General features: G+C 45.5%; 1 protein-coding gene across 1 annotated transcript in view; it reads left to right on the top strand.

Moving 5' to 3' along the window:
* Positions 1–22,463, top strand: part of NUAK1 (NUAK family kinase 1) — a 68,413-nt gene that overhangs the window by 29,501 nt on the left and 16,449 nt on the right. The window contains exons 2-4 of the mRNA XM_082636030.1: positions 1,684–1,804; positions 16,139–16,290; positions 18,884–18,949. Coding sequence (XP_082492156.1) covers positions 1,684–1,804; positions 16,139–16,290; positions 18,884–18,949 — 339 coding nt within the window. The remainder of the gene's footprint in view (positions 1–1,683; positions 1,805–16,138; positions 16,291–18,883; positions 18,950–22,463) is intronic.

Here is a 22,463-nt window from a genome sequence, read left to right as displayed (position 1 = left end):
TCCTCGATTGCCCACGTTAAGTAGGATGCCAAAGAATTCCTAAGTCATCTTCTTGACGTGCCTGTCTCAGTGGTGCTGTTTGACTGGAGTGGTTGCTCCTCCGTTTTTGCTCCAATTCTACTATCACTTCCCTGGTCTGGCCTCTCATCCACCTAATAACATCAACCCCTGCCCCCCTGGCCTTCTTCCCTCCTTCCCCCTTCCCTCTCTATGTACCTGCCTCCCTGCCCACACTCAGTGTTTTCTTAGGCCTGCCACGCGCCAGGCATGGTTTTAAGCGCTGGAGAGAAAGCAGTGAACAAGATCCCCCACTAGTGTAGGGTCAGGTAATGACACCAATACTGATTTAATGACAGCTGGGGAAAGGTCTGCAAAGGAGAAATCCGGGGACCTGCTAGTTGATTTAACCAGCAAAGAGCAAAATCAAGAATAATAAGAGCTTCCTAAGTCTTGTGGCATCACAGATGGACTGGTTGTATTTTAGAAGCATTTCCATGTATAGTGCTGCATGGGGATCTGGTGCCCAGTCGGAAACTGCAGATGCTCACAGGTGTGAGTGCGTTCCTGCTGCCGCCGCCCATGCTTGACCCTGTGATAGGCAAGGTGTGGCCCTGGGCTGCTGCTCACAAGGACTTTTTCCTCCAGAGCCTTTGCAATCCGAGGGGTGTTTTACTTCCTTTCATCCAGGAAAGGTTGCTAAGGTGAGGGTTGAGGTCACAAGAGGACCAGTTTGGAGAGAACTAAGCAGGCGTTCAGAGCTGGCAGCAAATCCATTGGCAGGTTTCCTTGTTACCCATGGATAACCCCCTCCACCAAAGTAGTTTTTGCCCCCCTTAGAGCCAAGGCGGATTAAATTACCAACCAACTTGTTTATGAGCAGAGATGAATTCATTGGCAAACATATTTCTTCCTTATTAGATTCCCATTGTCCTTTAATGTCTTTTTATTTATGTGTTTCTTTTGAGTAATTGCTCTGCGCCTTGGCCCTGGCAACTCTCTGCAGTTTGGATTTGCAGACAACATTGGCACGGAGCTTTTGGAATCAACTGGGGCTGAGTCTAGCTTAGCTTCCTTGGTTTTACTCTGACTTTTCTCAAGCAGGGCCTTTTGGTCGTATCACTTGCCATCAAAGGTGCCTTAGTGAGAGGAAGGATGTAGGAAGGATTTGGCTTCTGAGCAATTGCATCAGCATAGCATAAGCTGGAGTCTTAAAACCCAAGGTTTGAGCAGAACTGGCCTTGAGACAGGCCACGCAATAAAGCCTTTTCTATCCATCGCTGCGGCAGCTGCATGGTGGGGCTGAGTGATGCTAATTTCACCTCTCCATGTTTAGTCATCGACACCCTGTAAACCAAGCTCTCCTTTTTTCTTTTTTCAAAGGAACAGGATTCCTAGAGTAAATGAATCTGGCCGCGTGAAGCAGCCCTCTGCTTTGTGGGGAAAAAAAAAAAAAAAAAAGCCACCATCCCAAACCCAGGCTGTTAAAACCTGATGTTTTCTGTTGTCTGGAGAAGGGTGTTTTTGCTATAAATGAAAGATGTGACGGGGGTATTTCGAAGCTTTGTTTTGGTTATTGTCGGTTCTGCCAACAAGTAACATCTGTATTTATTTTCCAAACTCTCCCAATGGCTGATTTGCATCTGTTTAGTTCTCTGAGTAACATTTCATTTCCTGACTTTATAGGTTGCTATAAAATCCATTCGTAAGGACAAAATTAAGGATGAACAAGACATGGTTCACATCAGACGAGAGATTGAGATCATGTCATCCCTCAACCATCCTCATATCATCAGTATTTATGAAGGTCAGTGATTTTTTTTTTCACCCCCGTATCAGTTACCATTTCTCATACCATGGGGCCTGCCAAGATTTTGAGGTAATTGCCCTTCTGGGCAGGAGCCAAGTATTTTTCCTCATGATGCAAAAATAGCTGGGTGTTATCTCTTATTTGGTTACCTTGAGTGCAACCAGACACATGTAGCACAGCGCACTTTGGTGATAAAATAGCCCTGGCTGGTGCCTTCTTCTATCTTCCCAGTTTCTTGGTGGTTGCTAAGCAACCCACCTTATTGAAAACCAGTATGTGAGACAGCCATGGTTTCTGGAAAATGGCAGTTTTCTGGGTGGCCAAGTAACGGTGGATCTATTGTAAATGTCATTCCCCAAAGCTGATGCTTCAGGGGTGGTGTCATGAGTTATTCAAAGTTAGCCTTTCTGAGTTAGGAATTAACTTCCAGCAGGTCCAAGAAATGCCAAGAAAGAAGAGGGATCTGTTGGTGTGAAAGATACTTTGCAAATGCAGTTCGAGTTGTTGGTGTTTATAGAAGGACAGGGAGGGGAAAAGCTTATAAAGGTGTTCATGCTTCAACTCTTTAGTTCCTCATGGGAAGAAATGGAGAGTATCAACTTCCCAGTCTATCATTTTTTAAAAAATCCTTAAAAAAATTACACAAGCAACATGTGTTTATTGCAGAAATGATTGAAATACAACTGTTAAAATTTTAAAAATAATTTCTGCTCTCTCATTTTGATAAATGGCTCTTTATACATATTTATATTTTTAGTCTACTTTTCTATATCTGTATGTAGTTTTTATCCAGAGTTAGATCATACTGTTTATACTGGGTTTTAGCTTGATTTTTTTTTCATTTTTTATATCATGCATCTCTTCCTATATCAATAAATATTCCACTATAAGGACATTTTAAAAGGCTTTATAGTGTTCCATTTATGGACATACCATAATTTATTGGATCTATTTTCTTTTGTCAAATATATAAATTGTTTTAAATTTCTGGTTATTATAAACAGGGCTTTAAAGACTCTCCTTATACATCATGTTTACATTCATTTCTGATTATTTTCTTATGAAAAATCCCTAGTCTTGGATTTACTGAGTCAAAACATTTCTGTAGAATATTTTTTAATATATGGTTGAGTCAGAAAAATAAACCTATTTTTAATTTCTGGTCTGTTCATCATAACTTTTACAGTAAGGGCTAAGAGGAAACCAGACGGTGACCCTAAAGTTTTTCTGATATTTCAGTTTTCCTTCTTCTGGTTCCCTGCTGGTTTTTGCTATGCTTTTTTCCCCCTGCTATTTCTATTTTTGCTCCTCATGTAGAAGTAAATGCTGGTAATATCTTTTATCTTGATTTTTCTAAAGCTCATTTTTGGGACCCTTGGAGGTAGGATTTTTAAGGGAAATTTGCATTTATTCAGTCACTTATTCATTCCACAAACATCTCTTGCAGTGAGCCTCAAACTGCAGTCCCTGGACCAGCAGCATCAGCATAAATTGGGATTGTTAGAAATGCAGAGTCCCAGGCCCTGCCCAGGACCTGCTGTAGATATGTAAACAATATATTCTGGGACCAAGGAGGCCCAAGCTTAGAAGTTTTCATGGAAATATATGGCATCCAAGCTGGGCCTTGAAGGAGTTTTTTGGAGGAAGAATTGACAAAAGTAGAATTCCAGGCTGGTAAAACAAATCTGAATATGCCTGGTAATTGAGGGGAATTTCCAGAAGTTGAGAAGTGAGTTGAGATACAAAATGCAGGATGAGAGTGAATTTTATTAAATGTGGAGTGTTTTTGCTCTGTGCGGGCCGGTTGCCATGGAAACCTGAAGGCCATCATGCACGGTGTGGACCAGTGTGAGTCACGTGCTCTGTGTGCAGTTCTGTGAGATTTCTTAGCCTAGAGCTGGAGGCTTCTTTACCAGGAAGCAGAGTTTTAATCCAGCATGAAGTTTCCAGTTCTTTATTTGGGAGACGGTCTGTGGTCACAGAAGTCTGGCATCAAGAAGCCTACTTCTTTACTAGCATCATGCTCTCCTTGACCTTGGGAATCCTTCAGGCTGAATGGGGAACAGGAGTCTGTCCCCCTTCCAAGGGAAGGCCGGAGATGAACCTCAGTGGAAGAACATCCTATTATCAAGGTCAAGGCCTTAGTCCAGCCCCTGCTGGAGGCTTCAAGAAGAGAAGCCCTTGCTTGTAACTTTAAAGATGGGTATCAGCATGAATTAAAGTTCTTTGGGTGACTAGAAATAACTTTCACCAAGGCCTCAGGTGAGAGCTTGGGCTTCAATTCATAAAACCCTTAGAACTGGTTTTAGGGAGTCAGGGAAGAGCTTGAGTTCTCACACCAGACTTGAGACTTTAAGCAGGATGGTGGGCCTTTCAGTGCCTCAATGACTGCACCTATAAAATGGGGATAACAATCCTGCCCCCTCCTAGGGTTTGTCAGTAGGATTAAATGAGATGATACATATACTGGTAAGCTCAAAAAGGTCATTGTTATGAAGACCCCATAATCATCCTAAGTAGTTCTTAATCTGGGGTCCATTGACAGGGTATTTCATGAGTGAGCTACAAAGGGTCTGTAAATCCTCTGAAATTAAGTATGTAACTATGTCGTCTAAGCCACTAGCTACAGATGGATATTAAAATTAATTGAGGGCTTCCCTTGTGGCGCAGTGGTTGAGAGTCCGCCTGCCGATGCAGGGGACACGGGTTCGTGCCCCGCTCCGGGAAGATCCCACATGCCGCGGAGCGGCTGGGCCCGTGAGCCATGGCCGCTGGGCCTGCGCGTCCGGAGCCTGTGCTCCGCAGCGGGAGAGGCCACAACAGTGAGAGGCCCACGTACCGAAAACAAACAAACAAACAAAAACATAAAATTAACACTTGAAAATAATACTAATAACAGCTTGGAGTTATTGAGCGTTTACCCTGCGCTAGGATATGTGTATGTATGATCTCATTGAATCTTTATGTCCATGAAAGATGAATTGTTAAGATCCCTATTTTATGGTAAGGAAAATGCAGCTTGGTGGCTAAGTGCATTTTCCAAGGTTATACCAAATACTAGTAAGTGGTGGATCTGAGAGTTGAACTTAGCAACACTCTGAAGCTTGTGCTGCTGTTACTAACCAGGTATTTAGTGGTCTGCAGCAACCCCTAATTGGGGGCAAGCCTTGTCCTAAACCCTGTGATACAGATAATTCCTGGCCTTCATAGAGGTTTCTGCCTTAAATATGTGAGAGTATTAAATCCCAGCTTGGTGGGTATTTTAGAGACTATTTCTGCATACATGTTAGGAAGAAGCTTGGGTCCCCAGTCCAGTAAATTCATAGGTCAAGTGTTTTCTAAGCTGCAGTTCATGGAAATGTAAGTTATTTGTATATTATTCACAGTACCTGCAGGCTCATAAAATCTGCAGCTTCACTGAATCAGTGCCGCTGTTCACCAGATCTCAAAAATAATTCCTTTTAAATGTTTCTTTCTCAAACCAGATCCTGGGGTTACTCTCCTATTGACACGTAGGTGAAGGTGATTGACCCTCAAATTTGTCAACTCTGTGTAAACACACAAACCATAACTGGCTTCTAATGCTAAGTAAATAAAAAAGGATAGACATACACCTTCTAGCATGTGATGCTGTAAGGGTAACCTAATCGAGAGAGAAAAGGAAGAAAGAAATCTCTGGCACCATCTTGGGATGGACCCCTGTTTTCAGTCAAAGGAATTCCATTCTCGCAGCAGGGAGGTAATTGACAATAAGGAAAGAACAGCTGAAAAGGAAGTGCCCTGGAGCTTTCAACTTGGTTGCCTAGGATGGAAGAGATAAAAACGGTTTTTGCCTGGGGTTCTGATTTCAGGACCCAAGTTCAAACATCAAAGGCACATTGTCTCACCCCCATTTCCCCTTTGGAAGCCCAGGAGACTCAATCTGCAAAACCACAAACCAGCATCTTGCTGCACAACACTTAAGGGAAACAGCACAGTCCAGCATGTAAAAGCAAAAAGGTGGGGAGTGGGGGAGATTGGGCCGGTGCTTTCACTTTTATGCTCTTGGTTTTTTTTGTTCCTGGAAATCTCTTTTCTTGGCCCTGCAAGATTACATCTTCTCTCTCGGCCCTTTTTTACATTGTGATATGCCGGACTGGCCAGCCTTTTCATCACATCCCCTGTCTTAGGTAAGGGTGAGCCTGGCTTTCTGGGACAAAGTAGGATGGCTATTTGGCATTTGTCAGCTGTGATCTCTTGCCTTTGGGAGAGTCTCTCAAACTTCAAAAACACAGTAGCAAGCAAATGTGTTTCTTTTAATAATCATGTGAGTTTCATGCCCTGGCTCCATGAGCCTTAAACCTGCTGTCCATGAGAAGATGTAACAGAGTCTATATTCTACTAAATTCTCCGAACTCCTACTGTGGAGACATTTTGGATGAGTTTACTATCAGTTAAAAGCTCCTCCCAGCTTCTTAGAAGTATACATTACAATATGCTTTTTTAAGCTACCTGTGCCTTATGAGATTCCAATAGATCTTTCTGGAAGGGGTTCTAGTTCTTGCCTCTTGGTGAAAATCACTGCTTTAAAAATCCAGGCTCTGATGACGGGCATTCCTGCCTTCTCCTCCCTTGCAACTTGTGGCCAGAGGCAATGGGGCCAGTGCAAGATGTTTCCACAGAACTCAGCAGAGGTCCTGGAGTGAGAAACTTTTGCTGCCCCTGGAAGAGAACCCCTTGAGGATGGCAGGATCCTGATAAACTGCTGAATAATACGCTTGAGCACGATTCTCAGAGGGTGACCCAGGACCAGCAGCATCAGCATCTTCTGGGCCCCATCCCACACCCACTGAATCAGAAACCCTGCAAGTGGACCTGATGTTCTGTGTAATAACCAGCCCTCCAGGTGACTCTGCTGCACTCAAGTTTGAGAAGCGCCATATTAGAAAAACCCCTGCTCAGTAGGTTAGAAACTAAAGCAGGGCTTCATTGCGAGCATCAGTGATTTGGGAATACCTACAATGGAAGCGGTTAACATTTTTCTTCTCTGGCTCAAGTGACTTAATCCAGGGTTTTCAGGCAGCAGGCAAATCCTGATTTAGGCTCTTTCGAAGCCAAGGGACAGCTGATTTGATCTAACAAGGTCTGTGGGTCACTAATACTACCCCGTGTTCTTATTCATTTGCCTTATTCATTCATTACTTAATCATTCATTCATTCATTCATTCATTTTACAAAGATGTATTGAGCACCTATATTCCAGGTACTGGCCTAGCAGGGTGAATATGTATGCATTGTCCAAATGGGCTTAGATTTGAATGAATCAATTGCTTTGCCAATTGCTACTGTGTGACCTTGGGGTAGTGACTTAACCTCTCTGAGGCTTGGTTCCCTTAGTTATAAAGTGGGGTCAATAGCTAGCTACTTTATAGATAAGATTGTGAGGATTAAGATAATGAATAAAATGGCTAAGCTTGGTCCCAGGTACACGCTCAATAAACCATACTGATCATTCTTGATGTGATGTTAGTTAAGAGATCTGAGAGGTCCTTTCTGGCTGGAATAGAAACTTCTATTGGGAGGTGGTAGCAGAGAAGGTTGAGGCCAGATTGTCCATTTCAGTGATTCTGAACTCTGGATGCACATTAGAACCTCATGGGGTGTTTGCAAGAAGAAATGCTGATGCCTGGGCCTCACCCCTAGGGATTTCAATTTAATTGGCCAGTCTGAGGAAGATGGGCTTGATCCTCCAACCAGGAGGAAGTGAGCCCTGCTCTAGAAACTTGTCTTGGTCCGATCATTTGTCGTCAGTGGATTCCAGAGCAGAACATGTGTCTGGCAGCTGTCACCAGTGAGCCGTGGGCGATACCTTTGGGCTTGGGTTTCCTTCCTCAGCCATTTGGTTGCTGCCCTCATCAGGGACTCAGAGCCCCATGAAACAGTTTGTTGAACTTGGCAGAGTGGTGTATTATGCTTGTGTTTACTCTTCTGAACCCATGGCGAATTGCTGAGCATTTTAACACACTCCCTCTGCTGTCAGATTCACAAGTTCCACATGAAGTCTCTTCAGACTACATCCAAATGAAGGACCCACCCCTGTTAATCACACAGCTCCAGAGAGTTTTCTTCACTTATAATCAGACAAACAAGCTCTTGGGCTGTGAATCTGTTCAGTCACGTTTCTAATGAGTTTCCTATGAAGTTAGCTATTTGACCTTCAAGTGTATTATTTTCATTGTTTTCATTTGATTACACCCAAGTCATTTTTCTAGAGGCTGGAGATTAGAAATAAAACAACCCAACGCGAATGCTACTCCCTGGCTGTCCTGCCTCACCCTCTTGGGTTTCCTGGAATTCAGTATTTTCTAGTGCTTCAAATAACGCCACTTGTACTTGAAGCTAATTTTTAAAGAAAAAAAAAAAGGAACTGTATTGCCATGTAACTTAGGGTCTTTTGAAATGAACTGGGATGGCTCTGTTAATTCGCCGAGGCTGCAAGTTAGGAAGCCTCATGGAGTGTAGAAGGGGGAGCTCTACAATGACCATACCCTACAGAGGAGATTTGGATATTGAAAGAGGGATTGGACTAGATGAACTATAACTTCTAACTTGCAGAGTTTTGAGGGTTTTTTTTGATTTGGGAATTTGTGCTCCGCCCCCTCCAGTGACTTCTGACGGTGGGTTCATCTGGTAGGTATGGCTCCAAGATTGACATCTGTGCTTTGGAACACCACTGGGGACTGAAGAATGGACCGCAGTTAAGAGAACCAGGCTTGCGGAGTCCTTTGATGTCTTTGAGTATTAGTTCACTCTTTCCTCTGTTCTCCTACCCCTCTCCCATCCCTCAAGGGCACAAATGCAATCTCACGTGTGGATTCTGCCAATGCAGATCCATAATAATCCTAGATTTGATCCAGGCATGTCTTTGTTTGTTCTTCTTTCTTAAACTAAGATTTGCTGCCTGATAATAACAGCGGACACTTACATGTCTGCTTACTGCTGCGTGCTGGGGTAATCCTCACAAAGAGGATAGAAGCTTCATTTTAACAGATGAAGAAACTGAGGCATCAGAAAGGTTAAGTCACTTGCCAAGGTCACTCAGATGGGTAAATGGCAGGACCTGGATTTGCACCCAGGTAGCCTGGCTTCGGGAGTCAAGCTCTTAAGCTCTGCACTCTGTTGCCCAACGAAGCAGACTAGAATTTAGGGTTGACAAGATAGTCCTGAGCCATACCTCAGGGTCAAGCAGTGGCTAGAACCCAGAGGTGTGATGACCACAAGTTTCTCTTTTCCACCCTAAGTGATAAGGGTGGGATGAAACCATATAACAAAGCCACCTGTGGGGATTTTCAGGAGAGGGAGACTAAGGCTGTTTTCACAGAGGGTGGGATTTCTATCCCTTCACTGTGCAGATTGGGGGAGCATGCTTTTTTCCAGTTCACTGTAGAGGAGGGTGGAGTCCAATGGTTGGTCCTACATGGCGCCCTGATTCCTTCTCCCACACAGCCCCTCTATCCTGGTCATGTCCCCTGCCCTCCTAGTATTTGCTATTGGTCTCCCCAGATAGCACTAATAAACGGTACTTGGCCAGCCTTTTACATCTGCTCTTCCTCGGGCAGCTCATGCACTTTCTTTCATTTCGTCTGCCTTCTGTGGAGTCCACTGCTGGCGGTGGGTGGCCTGCTTGGCTCTGGTTCTCCTTGGGCATGCCAACTGACATCCAGAAAGAGTTTTGGTTTAAGAAAAGACAATGAGTGAACTAAAGAGCCTTTCATTGTCCAAACCAGGAAACACATTGAGTCAACTCTGACCAACTCACTGATGATGGGAGAGCTGCCAGTCTAGGTTAATTTTCTCACTCTCACTGCCTGGGCTTTCAGACTTAAGGGATTAGAGGACCATTTTATGAAGGTCTGAGCCCATGAGGTGTCTGAAGTTTAGTTCTGGGGAGGGAACTCTTAAAGTATGAATCTTGTATTGACTAAATGACCCAATTAGGCTGCAGACAATTCTTGCCAAGGAAAGATCACTCCATTTCTGAAATGAAAAAGAAAATGACTTTCTGGGAGGATCCTCCTGAACTTTAATAAAAGAGCACCCTGAGGAGTGGAATGGTACTTCTCTCTGAGGGCTTAGGAAAGTAATAAAGATGCTGCTAATGTGAGGAGGCCCTGCCATGGAGCGAATGTCAGCATCCTGGAACTGATTTAGGAGATGGAGTCGATGGAAGGCAAAGGCATGAAGAGAATTCAGATTGGTCCATTCTAGGCTCTTGGCCTTTCACTTAAAACCAACAGACGAGTCTTCCTCTCTTGAGGTTACATGTTAAGCAGAAAGAGAGCCTCCATTTTTTATAACTTGCTTCTCATGGAACGTCCTGTTAATTGATTCTCACCCTCTCCCTCCCCAAGCCCATTTTCTTCCTAAATGGCCTCGTATTTGGCTCTAAATGACCAGTGGATGGTTGAAATCCCAAGATCTCCTCACTCATCGGCGTCTCTCCCAGGCCAGGCCACTGTTTTTATCGTATGCATTTTCTCAAGTTATACAAGTTGTGTTATTAACCCCAAGGGAGGGAATGGTTAGGAGTTGGGTAATTAGTGTGGTTGTGAAAGCCAGACAATCAGAAGGCAGAACTGTACTGTCAAACTGAACATCTGATGAAATTCAGAATTAATTGGGAGAAGTAGCTGTTACTATAGCAGCCAATTCCCACTCTCCCTTGAAATGGAAAATAAACAGAAAACAAGAAGAATAATTCAAGTTGGTATCCGGGAAGAAGGCCCTTCTGCGGAACAGTAGAAGAAAAAGGAGAGAGTCTGGATATTTTAGGATATGCCGAGACAATGGTAAAACCAGCTGGTGCAAACAGAACCCAAGGTGTTTTTTTTGTTTGTTTGTTTTTTTTGTGTGTCTGCTATGCAGGCCTCTCACTGTTGTGGCCTCTCCTGTTGCGGAGCACAGGCTCCGGACGCGCAGGCTCAGCAGCTACGGCTCACGGGCCTAGCCGCTCCGCGGCATGTGGGATCTTCCGGGACCGGGGCACGAACCCGTGTCCCCTGCATCGGCAGGCAGACTCTCAACCGCTGCACCACCAGGGAAGCCCCCCAAGGTGTTTTTGGTGGTTCAGTTCCGCACCTGTTTTCTCTAGGAATCTCCTCAGGCCCGCTCAGGCTGCCTCACCCACCGTTCTCGCTGCTCATCTGGGGACTTAAAGTCTGTATCCCACAGGTTAGCATTTGATTTATTTTATAAGTACTAGTTTTATACAACTAGATAGCAACTCCTTGAGAACAAAGACCATCTTATGCTACATTTGTATCTCCTTTAACACGTAGCAAAATGTTCAGATAAATGCTTCAGATAGGCTGATAAACAAGCTTTGTCAGAAAAGGGAGTGATGTTGGTTCTCCTTCATGAAGGAGAATCTTTACTGAGTATTAGACAAGGAGAGTAAACCTATGACGGAGGAAAGTGGTGGGGAGTCATGGCAAGAATATAAGCTTTCAAGTCACCCACATTTGGGATCAGAGCCTTACTGGTTATCTGCCCAGCAGACATGCATACAGAGGAGCATCCAAAGACACACACAAGAATGTTCATAGCAGCATGATTCATAATGACCCTTACCTGGAAACAACCCAAATGTCTCTCACCAGTAGAATGGATAAGTAAGCATGACATACAGATTGGAGTACTCTACAGCAACGAGGATGGACGATCTTTGACTCCATGGAACAGCATGGATTATTCTTACAAATATAATGTTGAACAAATGAAGCCAGATGCAAAAGAATATACTGTATGCTGCATGATTCCATTTTTAGAAAACTCAAAGTCCAAAACTAATCTATGATATTGGCCTATATACATATCCCTGGGGAGACGGTTAGTGACCGAAGAGGACGTGTGGGGCGCTGGCCACGTTGTTTCTAGATCTGAGCGCTGGTCCTCTATTTATGAAGTAAGGGTGATATTAATGTCTCATAGGATTGTTAGTATTGGATGTGACGATCCATGGCATGCAGTAATTGCTCAGTAAGTGTTAACTATGGTGATTATGAATCAGCCTTCTAGGAGAGGAGAGATCACTGTCTGGGGAGGCTCTTGGGGTGATGTGAGCTCTGCACTCTTTCATGGGTCCAGGATCCTGGATGCTACCCTGTCCCTTGTTCCATCTGTTTATTGTTCTTGGCGATGTTTGGTTGCGTGTCTGTCAAGCTCCTTGTGGGCATTCAAGGCCTCTGTGTTTCATTCATGGTCTGTTGCTTCTTTCTCTTGTCTTAGTCCCTGGCACCTGTCCACTCTGGTGGTCCTGCTTACGGCGCTCCTGTTCCCCGCTTCACTCATGTTGCTCCTTCTGCCCAGCTGACCTTTCCTCCCCTTCTTACCCTGGTAGAGATTTCTTCCAGTATCCCCAGTGCCATGCACGTCATGGGTGCTTTGTAAAGTTTTTGTGGCTCTTCTAGAAACCTGGGTCTGCACCACATGGACCTGGCCCCTGCGCTGTGGGCTGACTCAAGTTGAGCTCAGTTTCTATTCAGGGGTTTAATTTTCCTGGTAGGCTTGGCATGTCAAGGGCCATAGTTTTTCCTACCATTCTGGAGCCACCGGGCTTCTGGGTAGAACTGTCTGGCCAAGAGACACAGGCTTTCATTTTTCAGAAAGGAAACCCTTCCCAACTGGTGGAAAATAAGCTTTTGCTTAGTGACTAATAACAAAAACACAGACAAGATTTCTGGGCTTATAAATAACCAGTTGTAAATGTGCCCAAGGGAAGCAGCCCTTCTTGCCAGAAGAATGGCTGAGAGTGTTCCTGTCACCTGGCGGATAGGGACCTCACCGTGGGCAAGGAGTCGTGGACCAGGGGTGCGGAAGCCGGTCATTCTTCAGGATGAATTCCCAAGGCCTTGCTGTTATACATTATAAATCCTGGGCTATTCTGGAAAAATAATAGCTGATCTCTAAGGTTCTTCCTGCTCGAAAATCCTGTGATTCTGGGGAGCCACAGCATGTTTTAAAGAGTGATGCCGGCCGGGAGAGGAAAGTCTTAGGGTTTTGTTTGCCAGAGTTGCCTAAGAGGCAGATGAAGTAATTATGAGAATAGCTCCCATTGACTGAGCAGTGGCCAGGGCACCGTGCTCAGGGTGCTAGGCCCATGAGCTCACTGAATCTCCCATTACCGTGTGAGGAAGTTGTTAGCCTCATCTGACTGATGAAGAGACTGAAGTTCAGAGTGGTTGATGTATATGGATAGCAGTAGAGGGGCTAAGAGTGTTCCATCAGACCGTGGGCCCAGGCCTCGAGCTTGCTCTGTGGCCGTGGCAGTTATTAACCTTGCTGTACCCGGGCTTTCTTATCTGTAGAACAGAGATACTCATAGGACCAAAGCCATATGAAATAATTTGTGCAAAATGCCATGGGTACAGTGCCTGCACATAGTAGGCTTTCAGTAAATGCTGCTGTTATTAGGAAGGGCTCAGGAAGCTTCATGTGTAATACCTCATGGCCTCCTGGATGAATCACTGATGCCCCAAGTCGAGAAATGTTGTTTGCATTTAGCTAATCCAGGGCTGCAATCAGGGCCTTGACGCTGACTCCAGCTGCTTCCTGCTGGAGGACTGGGAGTGGGATCTCAGAGCCAGGCCTGGCCCTGTGGACAGTTCTCTTGCCCGGCTGCCCACCAGCTCTACCAGCAACAGTGAGGTTATCGCCTCGTTCATCCATTGTTTCCCAAACCGGCTCCCAGTTAGTTCAGTGCAGTGGCCAAATCGCCCTGCAAAACTCAGTGTTAAAGAAACTAGGTTCTCCAAGGGGTGATCAAATATTAGCATTTTCCAAATATTTTACCTATGTTTTACCTTCTTTTCCTCCAGAATGTCTTGTGGGACTAGTGTTCCATGAAACATGCATTGGGAACTGTTCCCCAGCACCCCTCTCCAAATGCAGTCAGCAAAGAGGCAAGAGTGAACAGAGGGGAGATCATTCAGAAGGGGGTGGCCGGGGACGTGAGACAGGTGGACAGGATCAGGCTCTATTTTAGAGGTAGGACCAGAAGGACTTACTGATGGAGGCTGTTTAGTAAAACATTTGACATATTGAACTGTGTCGAACTGAATTGTGTTTACATCTCCTTGATACCAAGTTAGCCGGTTGGAAAGGGATACATCTGGTCACTGAAACAGTCCTTTTGTCTGAGTGCAGCCAGTGACCCACACCTTCTGATGGTCACTGAAGAGGCCAGTGGCTTTGACCTCCTTCAAGGATGCATCAGACTTTGGGGGTGTGAGGCTCCTTGTTTATTTCCCTCTTCCTCCTCCTCCCTGCCCCCACTGGTTTTTAAAATTAGAAAACCCACTGCCCTCTCCAGGGCCTATCACTCTATCATTTTTAGAGGCTGAGCCACGCATCTTGAGGCAGCTTTCCCGGTTTCCAAAGTTTATTGTTAATGAAAAGCGCACCACAGGCTGAAATCCCTGGCAAGAGCCAAAGCTGCAGGGCACACCGAGGCCAGCAGATGCAGGAGCAGCCAATGTTGATCTGCTGTTCCCTTTCCTCCTCCTCCCTGCCCTCCTCCTCCTCCCTTCGTTTTATCAGAGAGGTTTGGCTGGACTTGAAGGAGCCAAAAAGGAACTGGAGGAGCCTGAGCTTCTAGCAGCCAGTGACAAGGTCTGGGAGGACAGGGGACCCAGGCTGGGAGCACGTTCCAGTTCATCGAGTGTGTCTGGCTCAGTGCTAGGCCCTGGGGTCCCATCGTAGTGATACCAACAGCAATAAGTAACATTATTGAGTGTATGCCCTAAGTACAAGCCTTGTTGTAAGCATTTAACATACCTGATATCAATAAACCCTCCCAACAATTCTAGGAAGTACTTACCGATATTATTCACATTTTACCATTGACTAAAGTGTGAGGCACAGAGAGGGTAAGCAACTCCCCCAGAGTCACACAGCAAGTAAGAGGGAGGTCTAGGAACCTACTTAGGAGTGTCTGATTCCAAAACTACAGTTCTTACCTCTCCAAGTCCAGGCTCACAGTCCCGGCAGAGGAAATAAATATGTAAATCAGCAAATATATCCACACAGTTCGAAAGTGCTGTGTTGCAAGTATCCATTATGAGAGGTAAAAGGGAGACAACATGGGCATTGGATTTGAGTTCATCCTTGACTGATGAGTTCGAGTGTCCCTGGCAGGTAAGACAGGTGGGAGTAAAGGCAGAGGGCAGAGCACGGAGGTGGGAAACAGCAGTGTGTTTGTGTGTGATTGGGAGAAACAGTGAACAGTCTGGCATGGGTGGGCATAGGGGGCCTGACAGGCAGTGGAAGAAGCCGACAAGATGGAGGGAGGTAGGCAGGGGTCCTTCAGGGAAGGAGGGTCTTGGGTACCCTACCAATGTTTTTATACCACATCCCTTGGAAGGATGGATTTCAACACAATTATTATTTTGTCTTTGCTCAAAGGACGTCTTATGTGAAAGCCCCAACTATAAAGCAGATAGCAGTGGAGTGGCTTTGGCTGAGGTGGAGCTGAGGACCTAGAGCCTGTCCTTCATGATCTCCCCTGACCTTCCCCCATGGGCATCTGCCTGGAACTCCTAGGACTCAGTCGAGCAGAGTTTGAGCATTACTGCTAGAGAATATCAGGTTTGGGGAGAGAGAAGCATTTAGTGCCATGCAGTTATTTAGTATAATGGTCCAGAATGCATTTATGAAGTTTTGAATTCCCTCATTTAATAAATATTAATTGAGCCCCTTTGCCAAAAGGCATTGAGTGCTGGGGATACATCAGTGAATGAAATAAACCAACCCTCATTTAGATTCTAGTGAGGTAGACAGCATAAATGCACAGACTAGATATGTAATAGGGCTAAAGGGGTCCATAGGACATGTAGGACCTGGTGGCCACATTTGGAACTTCGGGTTTTATTTTGAGTGAGATGGAAAGTCTGGAAGGTTTTGAGCAAAGAGACGACAAGTTTCGCCACCCGTGTTGGGGTCTGGGTAGCTGGTCCATATCAAATGGTTAATAAATGGTAGTCGTGTTTGTTGTTCCCCATCTACAGGGAGGCAGTTCTGGTGGGAGGGTCTTGTGAGAAATGAACCTGGTAAAGGGAGTAGTGGGGTCCTCAGAAGAGAGAGGCACATTCCCCATAATATTACAGATGCAAGTCCAGTAACAGCAGCGATGATGTCATTGTCCACCTGGCTGGGAAACTTGCCCATCTCCTCGTGACGCTGTGGACTGATTTGTTTGTCCAGCGACATCTCTGTTGTCCCCTCTCGCACGGTCTGTAGTCATTAGTGAGCTTGTCAGTTAAACAGGGTGTTTGTGTATCGCCGTTCCCCCTGCAGTGTTCGAGAACAAAGATAAGATTGTGATCATCATGGAGTACGCCAGCAAAGGGGAGCTGTACGACTACATCAGCGAGCGGCGGCGCCTTAGCGAGAGGGAGACCAGGCACTTCTTCCGGCAGATCGTCTCCGCCGTGCACTATTGTCACAAGGTACGGCCGGCCCCACCACAACTTTGGTCACAGACGGTTTTCATGGCACCACGTGATTCTGTTCGTATTATGAAACTGACATCTGTTCATAGTAGTATGTATGGAGAATTCATAAACCAGAAAGAAGAAAATCACCATCACCCAGAATCCCAGAATCCAGGGATAACCCACTATTGACATTTTTGTTTGTTGTTTTCCAATCTTCTTTCCCCTACTCCTCACATTTATTTTTCATTTAAATTTTTAATTTTGAATCATTTTAGATTTACAGCAGAGTTTCCGAGATAGTACAGAGAGTTCCCATGCACCTCTCACTCAGTTTACCCTAATGCTAACGTCTTACAGGACTGTAGTACATTTGCTAAAATGGAGACACCCACATTCATTTATTGCTATTAACAAAACTCCAGATTTTACTCGGATTTTGCCAGTTTTACACCAGTGACCTTTCTCCCTTCCAGGTTGCAATCCACATGCAATCAATGTGGTACACATTGCATGTATTTTTACATTTCTGTCTTGCTTTTTCACTTAGGATTTTAATCTAAAATTTTCCTATGTTACTAAAAAGTCTCTGGAATTATTGTGATTGTTGGACACTTAGGCTGGTTCTAATTTCTGGTTATTAGAAATAGCGATTGACATCTTTATACATTAACCTTTTTTCTCTCATTTGAATAATTTACTTAAGAGAAATTCCAGAAGTGCAATTAGTGGGCCATAGGTTCTGAACCTTTCTATGCCCTGGTTTCTTTTTCTTGCATAGGTTATATCCACAGAGGTTACATACCCACATGTACAATTTTATTGCAACACAACTAATGGGATGTGCTCTTAATCCAGCCAGTTTAGCTACCCTTGGTCTCTGGAGAAGGGAATGAAGTACTCAGATAGTTCCAAGCCATACTTCAACCAATTATTATTTATCATTTTAGTCCTGATTTCCATCCCATTCGTACTTTGCCCCAGAACTGCCACACCTGGAACAGTCCTTCACTTTGAGGACAGTAGTGACTTGAATCCCACATGCCATCCAAAATAGAGTCAGCTTCTTCATTTGAATGATTGCAACACGGGGCCTTCTGGTTTGTTAAATATTCTGGTTAATTGAGAACGACTCTGGAATGATAATCTTCTAATTACTTACAATCTAAAACCCTTAACCCATGTGGACATTACTTAACTTCTCTCTGCTGACTCAAAAGGCACTGATGATTCAGATCGTACAGTGTTTTGTATTTTATCATCAGGCGTCATCATAAAGCACCACAGATCCTGTTTTCATTATTTGAAGTGTGCGAAACTTGGATTTTGTATGAATGGGGCTTTAGTAGGCTCATTCCATCTTATGAAAACTGGGAATGCAACAGTGTAAACCAAACTACTCCCAATATTTAAAATTAAACAAAATCAGCTACCTTGCATTCCTTATCTTTCCTCCAGGAGCCCTGGTTTGTGCATTTCTGAATCCCTGAAGGTTTGGGTTAGAAAGAGTGGTAGAAATACATGTTTTCACCTCTCCAGTCAGTGTTTTTAGAGATACTAGGAACTGTCAAGTAGAAAGGAAAATAAGCAATAAAGTACCAGCTGTGAACATGGAGATTCTGAACTAAAGAAATCCTGAATGGAAGACAAAGAATTCCTAACCAGTTGGTTCTCTTGAAAGGGCAGCTTCAATTGCCAAGGTCCTTTATGCTGAATGATGTTAAAAACGTCCTCCCAGCCCCAGTAGCTGGTTCTTTCAGTTCCTCTTCCCCTGCTCACCCATCCCCTTAAAAGATCACTGGGTTTAAAAAGAATTGAGCAAGACAGTTGTTACTGCTGTATAGACCAACAGCCTATTGGTTAAGGACTTCTTTTCACCATTCAGCTGGCTGTCTGCTTGCCACTGGGCTCATCTGCCAGCTTTGCCAGCATTTGCTTGAATGGAAAGGTCCCACCGTATGGCGCCGGCTGGCTTTGGTCTCAGTGGCCTCTCCCACCTTCACCCTTCACTCCACACTGAGTCCTGCCCAGCAGAGAGGAACCTTCCCTCCCAGCTGCTTAGGAAATAACCCTTGGGAATGCATCTGTTATCCTCAGGACAGATCTGCATGGTTTCCTGGGTCAGAACAGATTGAGCCAGGCACTGGGGAGACAGGTAGACAGACAGACAAGCAAGGTCTGTGAGCCCCACATTCTGAGTCCCCAGCAGAGAAATCTGCTGCTTCCCTGGGAATCACATCACAGACAGACAATGTTTGCCACTGCCTGGGACTATATGGCTTTCACACAGTGGAATTACATTCCGACAAAGAATCCCCCCGCTGTTTTACAGGCTCTGGGGGAGAATGGATTCCTGTCATTTTTCCCTTAACCACACAGCAAGTGACTAATGCTCTCCTGTCGCTGGTGCTGTGCTGGTCGCTGGCAGGGAGCTTCATGACAGTGAGAGAGGCCCTGAAGGATGGGGGTGAAGACCACCGGCGCTGGCGCATTTCTTTAATCTGTCAAAGATTTCCCTTTGCTCCCTCTCCTCTTTCCTCCCCCTCTCCCACGTTCTCTCTCATCCCAGCTGCTCCCATTCAATTCCCTGCCTGTCTTCTCATTTCAGAATGGTGTGGTCCACCGGGACTTGAAGCTGGAAAATATACTGCTCGATGACAACTGTAATATTAAGGTAAAGCTCTTGCCTCATTGATTGATACGCCAGACCTGGGGATTACAGCTGGTTGAAGCCTTAAACTCTGCTCCAAGCTGCAGCCTACGAATAAGGCAGCCACTTCCTTCCCGGCAGGCGGGTGGGGAGAATCACTGGGTTTGAGCCCTCTGTTCAGTTCCAGTGGTTGAATTCATTCAACAGGCATTTATTGATCTCCAACCACATGCCAGACGTTGTCCTAAAAGTCGACTAGAATACAGTCCCTGTCCTCGGGAAGCTCATAGTCTGTAATTAGCACCATCAAAATACTTACAACAATAACCTAGTGCATTTGTATCTCATAGCATCTTTGCCCGATATCACTTAAATTCAATCTTCACGGCCATCATGAGATAGATACTGTTATTTACATCATTTCACAGATAGGGAAACTGAGGCACAGAGACGTTAAGTAACTTTCCTGAGATAACACAGTGGTAGGTAGTGGAGTTGGGGTTTGAACCCATGTCTCTCTGACCCACTGAGCCCAAGTTTGAACCATTCTGCTGGAATTTGCCCACAGGCCTGCAATTTATTTATCTGTCCCTTCCACTTCTCTGTCACTTCCACCCCCTGTCTCCTACTTCTCCCTTCCAACTCCTCCCCACCGCCCCCTCCCCACCCCCCACCCCCAGCTGTGGAACTGGGAAGCCGCCTGAAATGGTGGCGGTGGTGGCTTTTGGGAAAGAACATGCCAGCAAGTGATGGGGTTGACTCTCACGGGGAGTATTAATGCGGGCTGCTGACGGAGCTAGAGAAAGCTCTCCTGGCCGACAGGGTTCAAGGGCCTCCCTCAGAGCACTCCGAATGGCCTTTTGATCACGGCCGCAAAGTAAGCAAATACGGTTTGAAAATAAACTGGAGCTTGCCGCATGGGTTTCATTATGAAATGGCCTTAGTACTCCCAGCACCAGGGGTCCCTCTCATTGGCCGCTGGTGACGTTAGTGCCTCATCCCTGGTCCCTGGACCAAGCATGGGAGTGACCTTGCATCATCCCCTTTGGTTGTTGTTGTTGCTCTCCATTGAGGGGGTGCATCACAGGGAGGCTGTTTCCTTGCTGGGACGGTTGGAGTTGCTTTGGTGTTTGGATTCTGGTTGCAGATCATGGTGGCAACCATTAGTCACCATTGTCCTTTGAGAGGCCCCTGGAAGCCGCGTCCGGGTGACCTCTTGTTTTTTGTGAGTGGTTGACCGTGATCACATATTTCTCTGTAGCCCACAGAGTAAGGAGGAAACAGTCGGTCAAATTAGTCTTTCTAGGAACAGGAAGTGAAATCTCAGGGTCTCTCTGTTTCTGGCAAAGTGGTTGGATTATTCCAGAAGGAGCAGTGGCTGCAGAGTTAGAAAATTCCATCCTGTGTGGTTTACTAGCTGTTTGACATTGGGAGAGCCACTTAACCCTGTTTCCTCAGCCATAAAATGGGGAGAGGGTAATGCCCACGGGCTTGTTTTGAGGACTGAACAAGATGCTCTGCCTTTAGCTTTATCTGAGCACTGTGCAGTGAGTCGAGGTTAAGAGCAGTGGCTTTGGAGTTGCATGGCCTGCGTTTGAAGTGCAACCCTGCCCCTTACTAACGGCAGTGTTTCAGATTAATTATTCACATATCTAAGCCTCAGTTTCCTCATCTGTCTAGTAAGGATGCCAGCCCCTTTCTTTGGGGATTGTTGTTTATCTGCTCATTTCTAAATGAGTATTTGCTGAGTCGTTACTGTGTCAGGCCCTGTGCCCAGTCTTGGACAGTCAGTGACAAACGTGAGGATTTTAGACAATGTGTCGTCAAAGCACTTAGCACTTACCTATTAATATCCAAGGCCCCAGCTGACAAGGCTGGCTGTTGGGGAGGGAATTGAACAGGAAGTGAGCTCTCTGAAGGTGCTGGGGTGTGGTGGTCAGGCCACGGCTAGAGAATTGGGTTCTGGTCTGAGGGGCACATTCTAAGGGTTTTTGTATCATCCACCCTGGTAACTTTCTCTACAGAGTCTTCCTGCCACCTGCCCCCGAACTCTCAAAATGAAATGTGGTCTTTACAAGGCCTGGAATGTGAGCCTCTCGCTTGGGGATCGGGTTCTGTGCTACAGCTTGACCTCATGGTCCCATGATGTAGTCCCAGAAGTGATAAGGCACATAGCTTCCTACGGAGTCATAGAATTCCCCGATGGAGGAGAAGAATGGTCACCATTCTGAAAGCAATTGTGTGGGGAACAATGGGCAGGAGCCTGGGAGAACGGCTCATTTGCATAAAGCAAAAGGGCAGTGATGGGGTCCTCCCAGCTCCCAGGACCAAGTCCTTCATCCCAGGGTCCCTAACCATTAGGTGGGGAAATAACAGATACGTAGAACATTATAAAAAGTAAGGTTTTGGTCCTTTTTCCATAGGATTCTTCATCCTTAAGTGTCTACTCCTGGCGTTTACCAAGGTAAAACACACACACACACACACACACACACACACACACACACACACACACACCCCACCACCACCCCCGCCCCAAACCTCCCCTTTCTCTGACGCGGTTCCTTCCTTCTGCTTGTTCAAGGAATCCTACGAGGATCTGAGAATCCTAGAGCTTGAAAGAACCTTGAGGGTCATTTTCCAACCCCTTGTTTGAATGATTATGGCCCAGAAAGTCTAAGCGATGTGCCTGCCCAAGGTCGTACACAATGAATCAGTATGTCATTGTGTCTTTGTTTCCTTGGAATGCGGCACAATGCTTGTCACATGCAGTAAGTCGGTACTCTAAGCTGTTCGAATTCGGAGTGAAGGGATGACAGCCAGGATTAGAACTCACATGTTTGACTTCCAGGCAGATTCTCTTTATATCATCTCACACCCACTTCCAAGGTTTTTGAAAATGTGTTTCAGCTGCTGTTGATCTGTCTTCCGGCTGCATATGCTCAACTCTTCCTGACTCAGCATTTCACTGGAAACATATTTAGAAAGGGCACTCGTAGCAAAGGCAGGCAGACACATGGCCACAAGCTGGCCTCCATGCTCAAGAAGGTCCATGTCATCAGTGTCTGCACCGGGGGACCACTGACCCTGAAGGTCTGTTACCAACCAGCACAGTATGAGCAGTGAGGTGCTTCTCAAAATGTGGGTCCATGTTGCGTATTTCGAGGGTGGAGGGCTTTTGCCCAGAAAGCCTATAAAAATGCTACTGGTTGAAACTTGTCACTGCAGTTTTGGTGTGAGCCATGGCTCTTGTTCCTCTCCCCTTCCCTGCCTGATGTTGATTTGCAAAGAGCACATCTGGCACTGGGAATTATTTTTCTGGCCACTGCGCAAGGGTGTGGCTTCTAAAAATATTCACACAGTCTGTCGGCAGAAAGAATGAGAGCGATGTGCTTCTTTGGGTTGCATTCCGTACTTTGCGGAGAAGCATGTCTACCAAAATAGACACCCAGCGCAGCATTAATTTGCAATTAATAAAAATGGGCCAGATTCACATCCCACTCTCTGGGAGAATGGAATGCTGACAATTCCCATAGAC

The sequence above is a fragment of the Mesoplodon mirus genome (genome assembly GCF_964341445.2).
Source record: "Mesoplodon mirus genome assembly, chromosome: 11".
In the NCBI taxonomy this organism is placed as follows: Eukaryota; Metazoa; Chordata; class Mammalia; order Artiodactyla; family Ziphiidae; genus Mesoplodon; species Mesoplodon mirus.
This window is presented reverse-complemented; position numbering and strand designations above follow the sequence as displayed.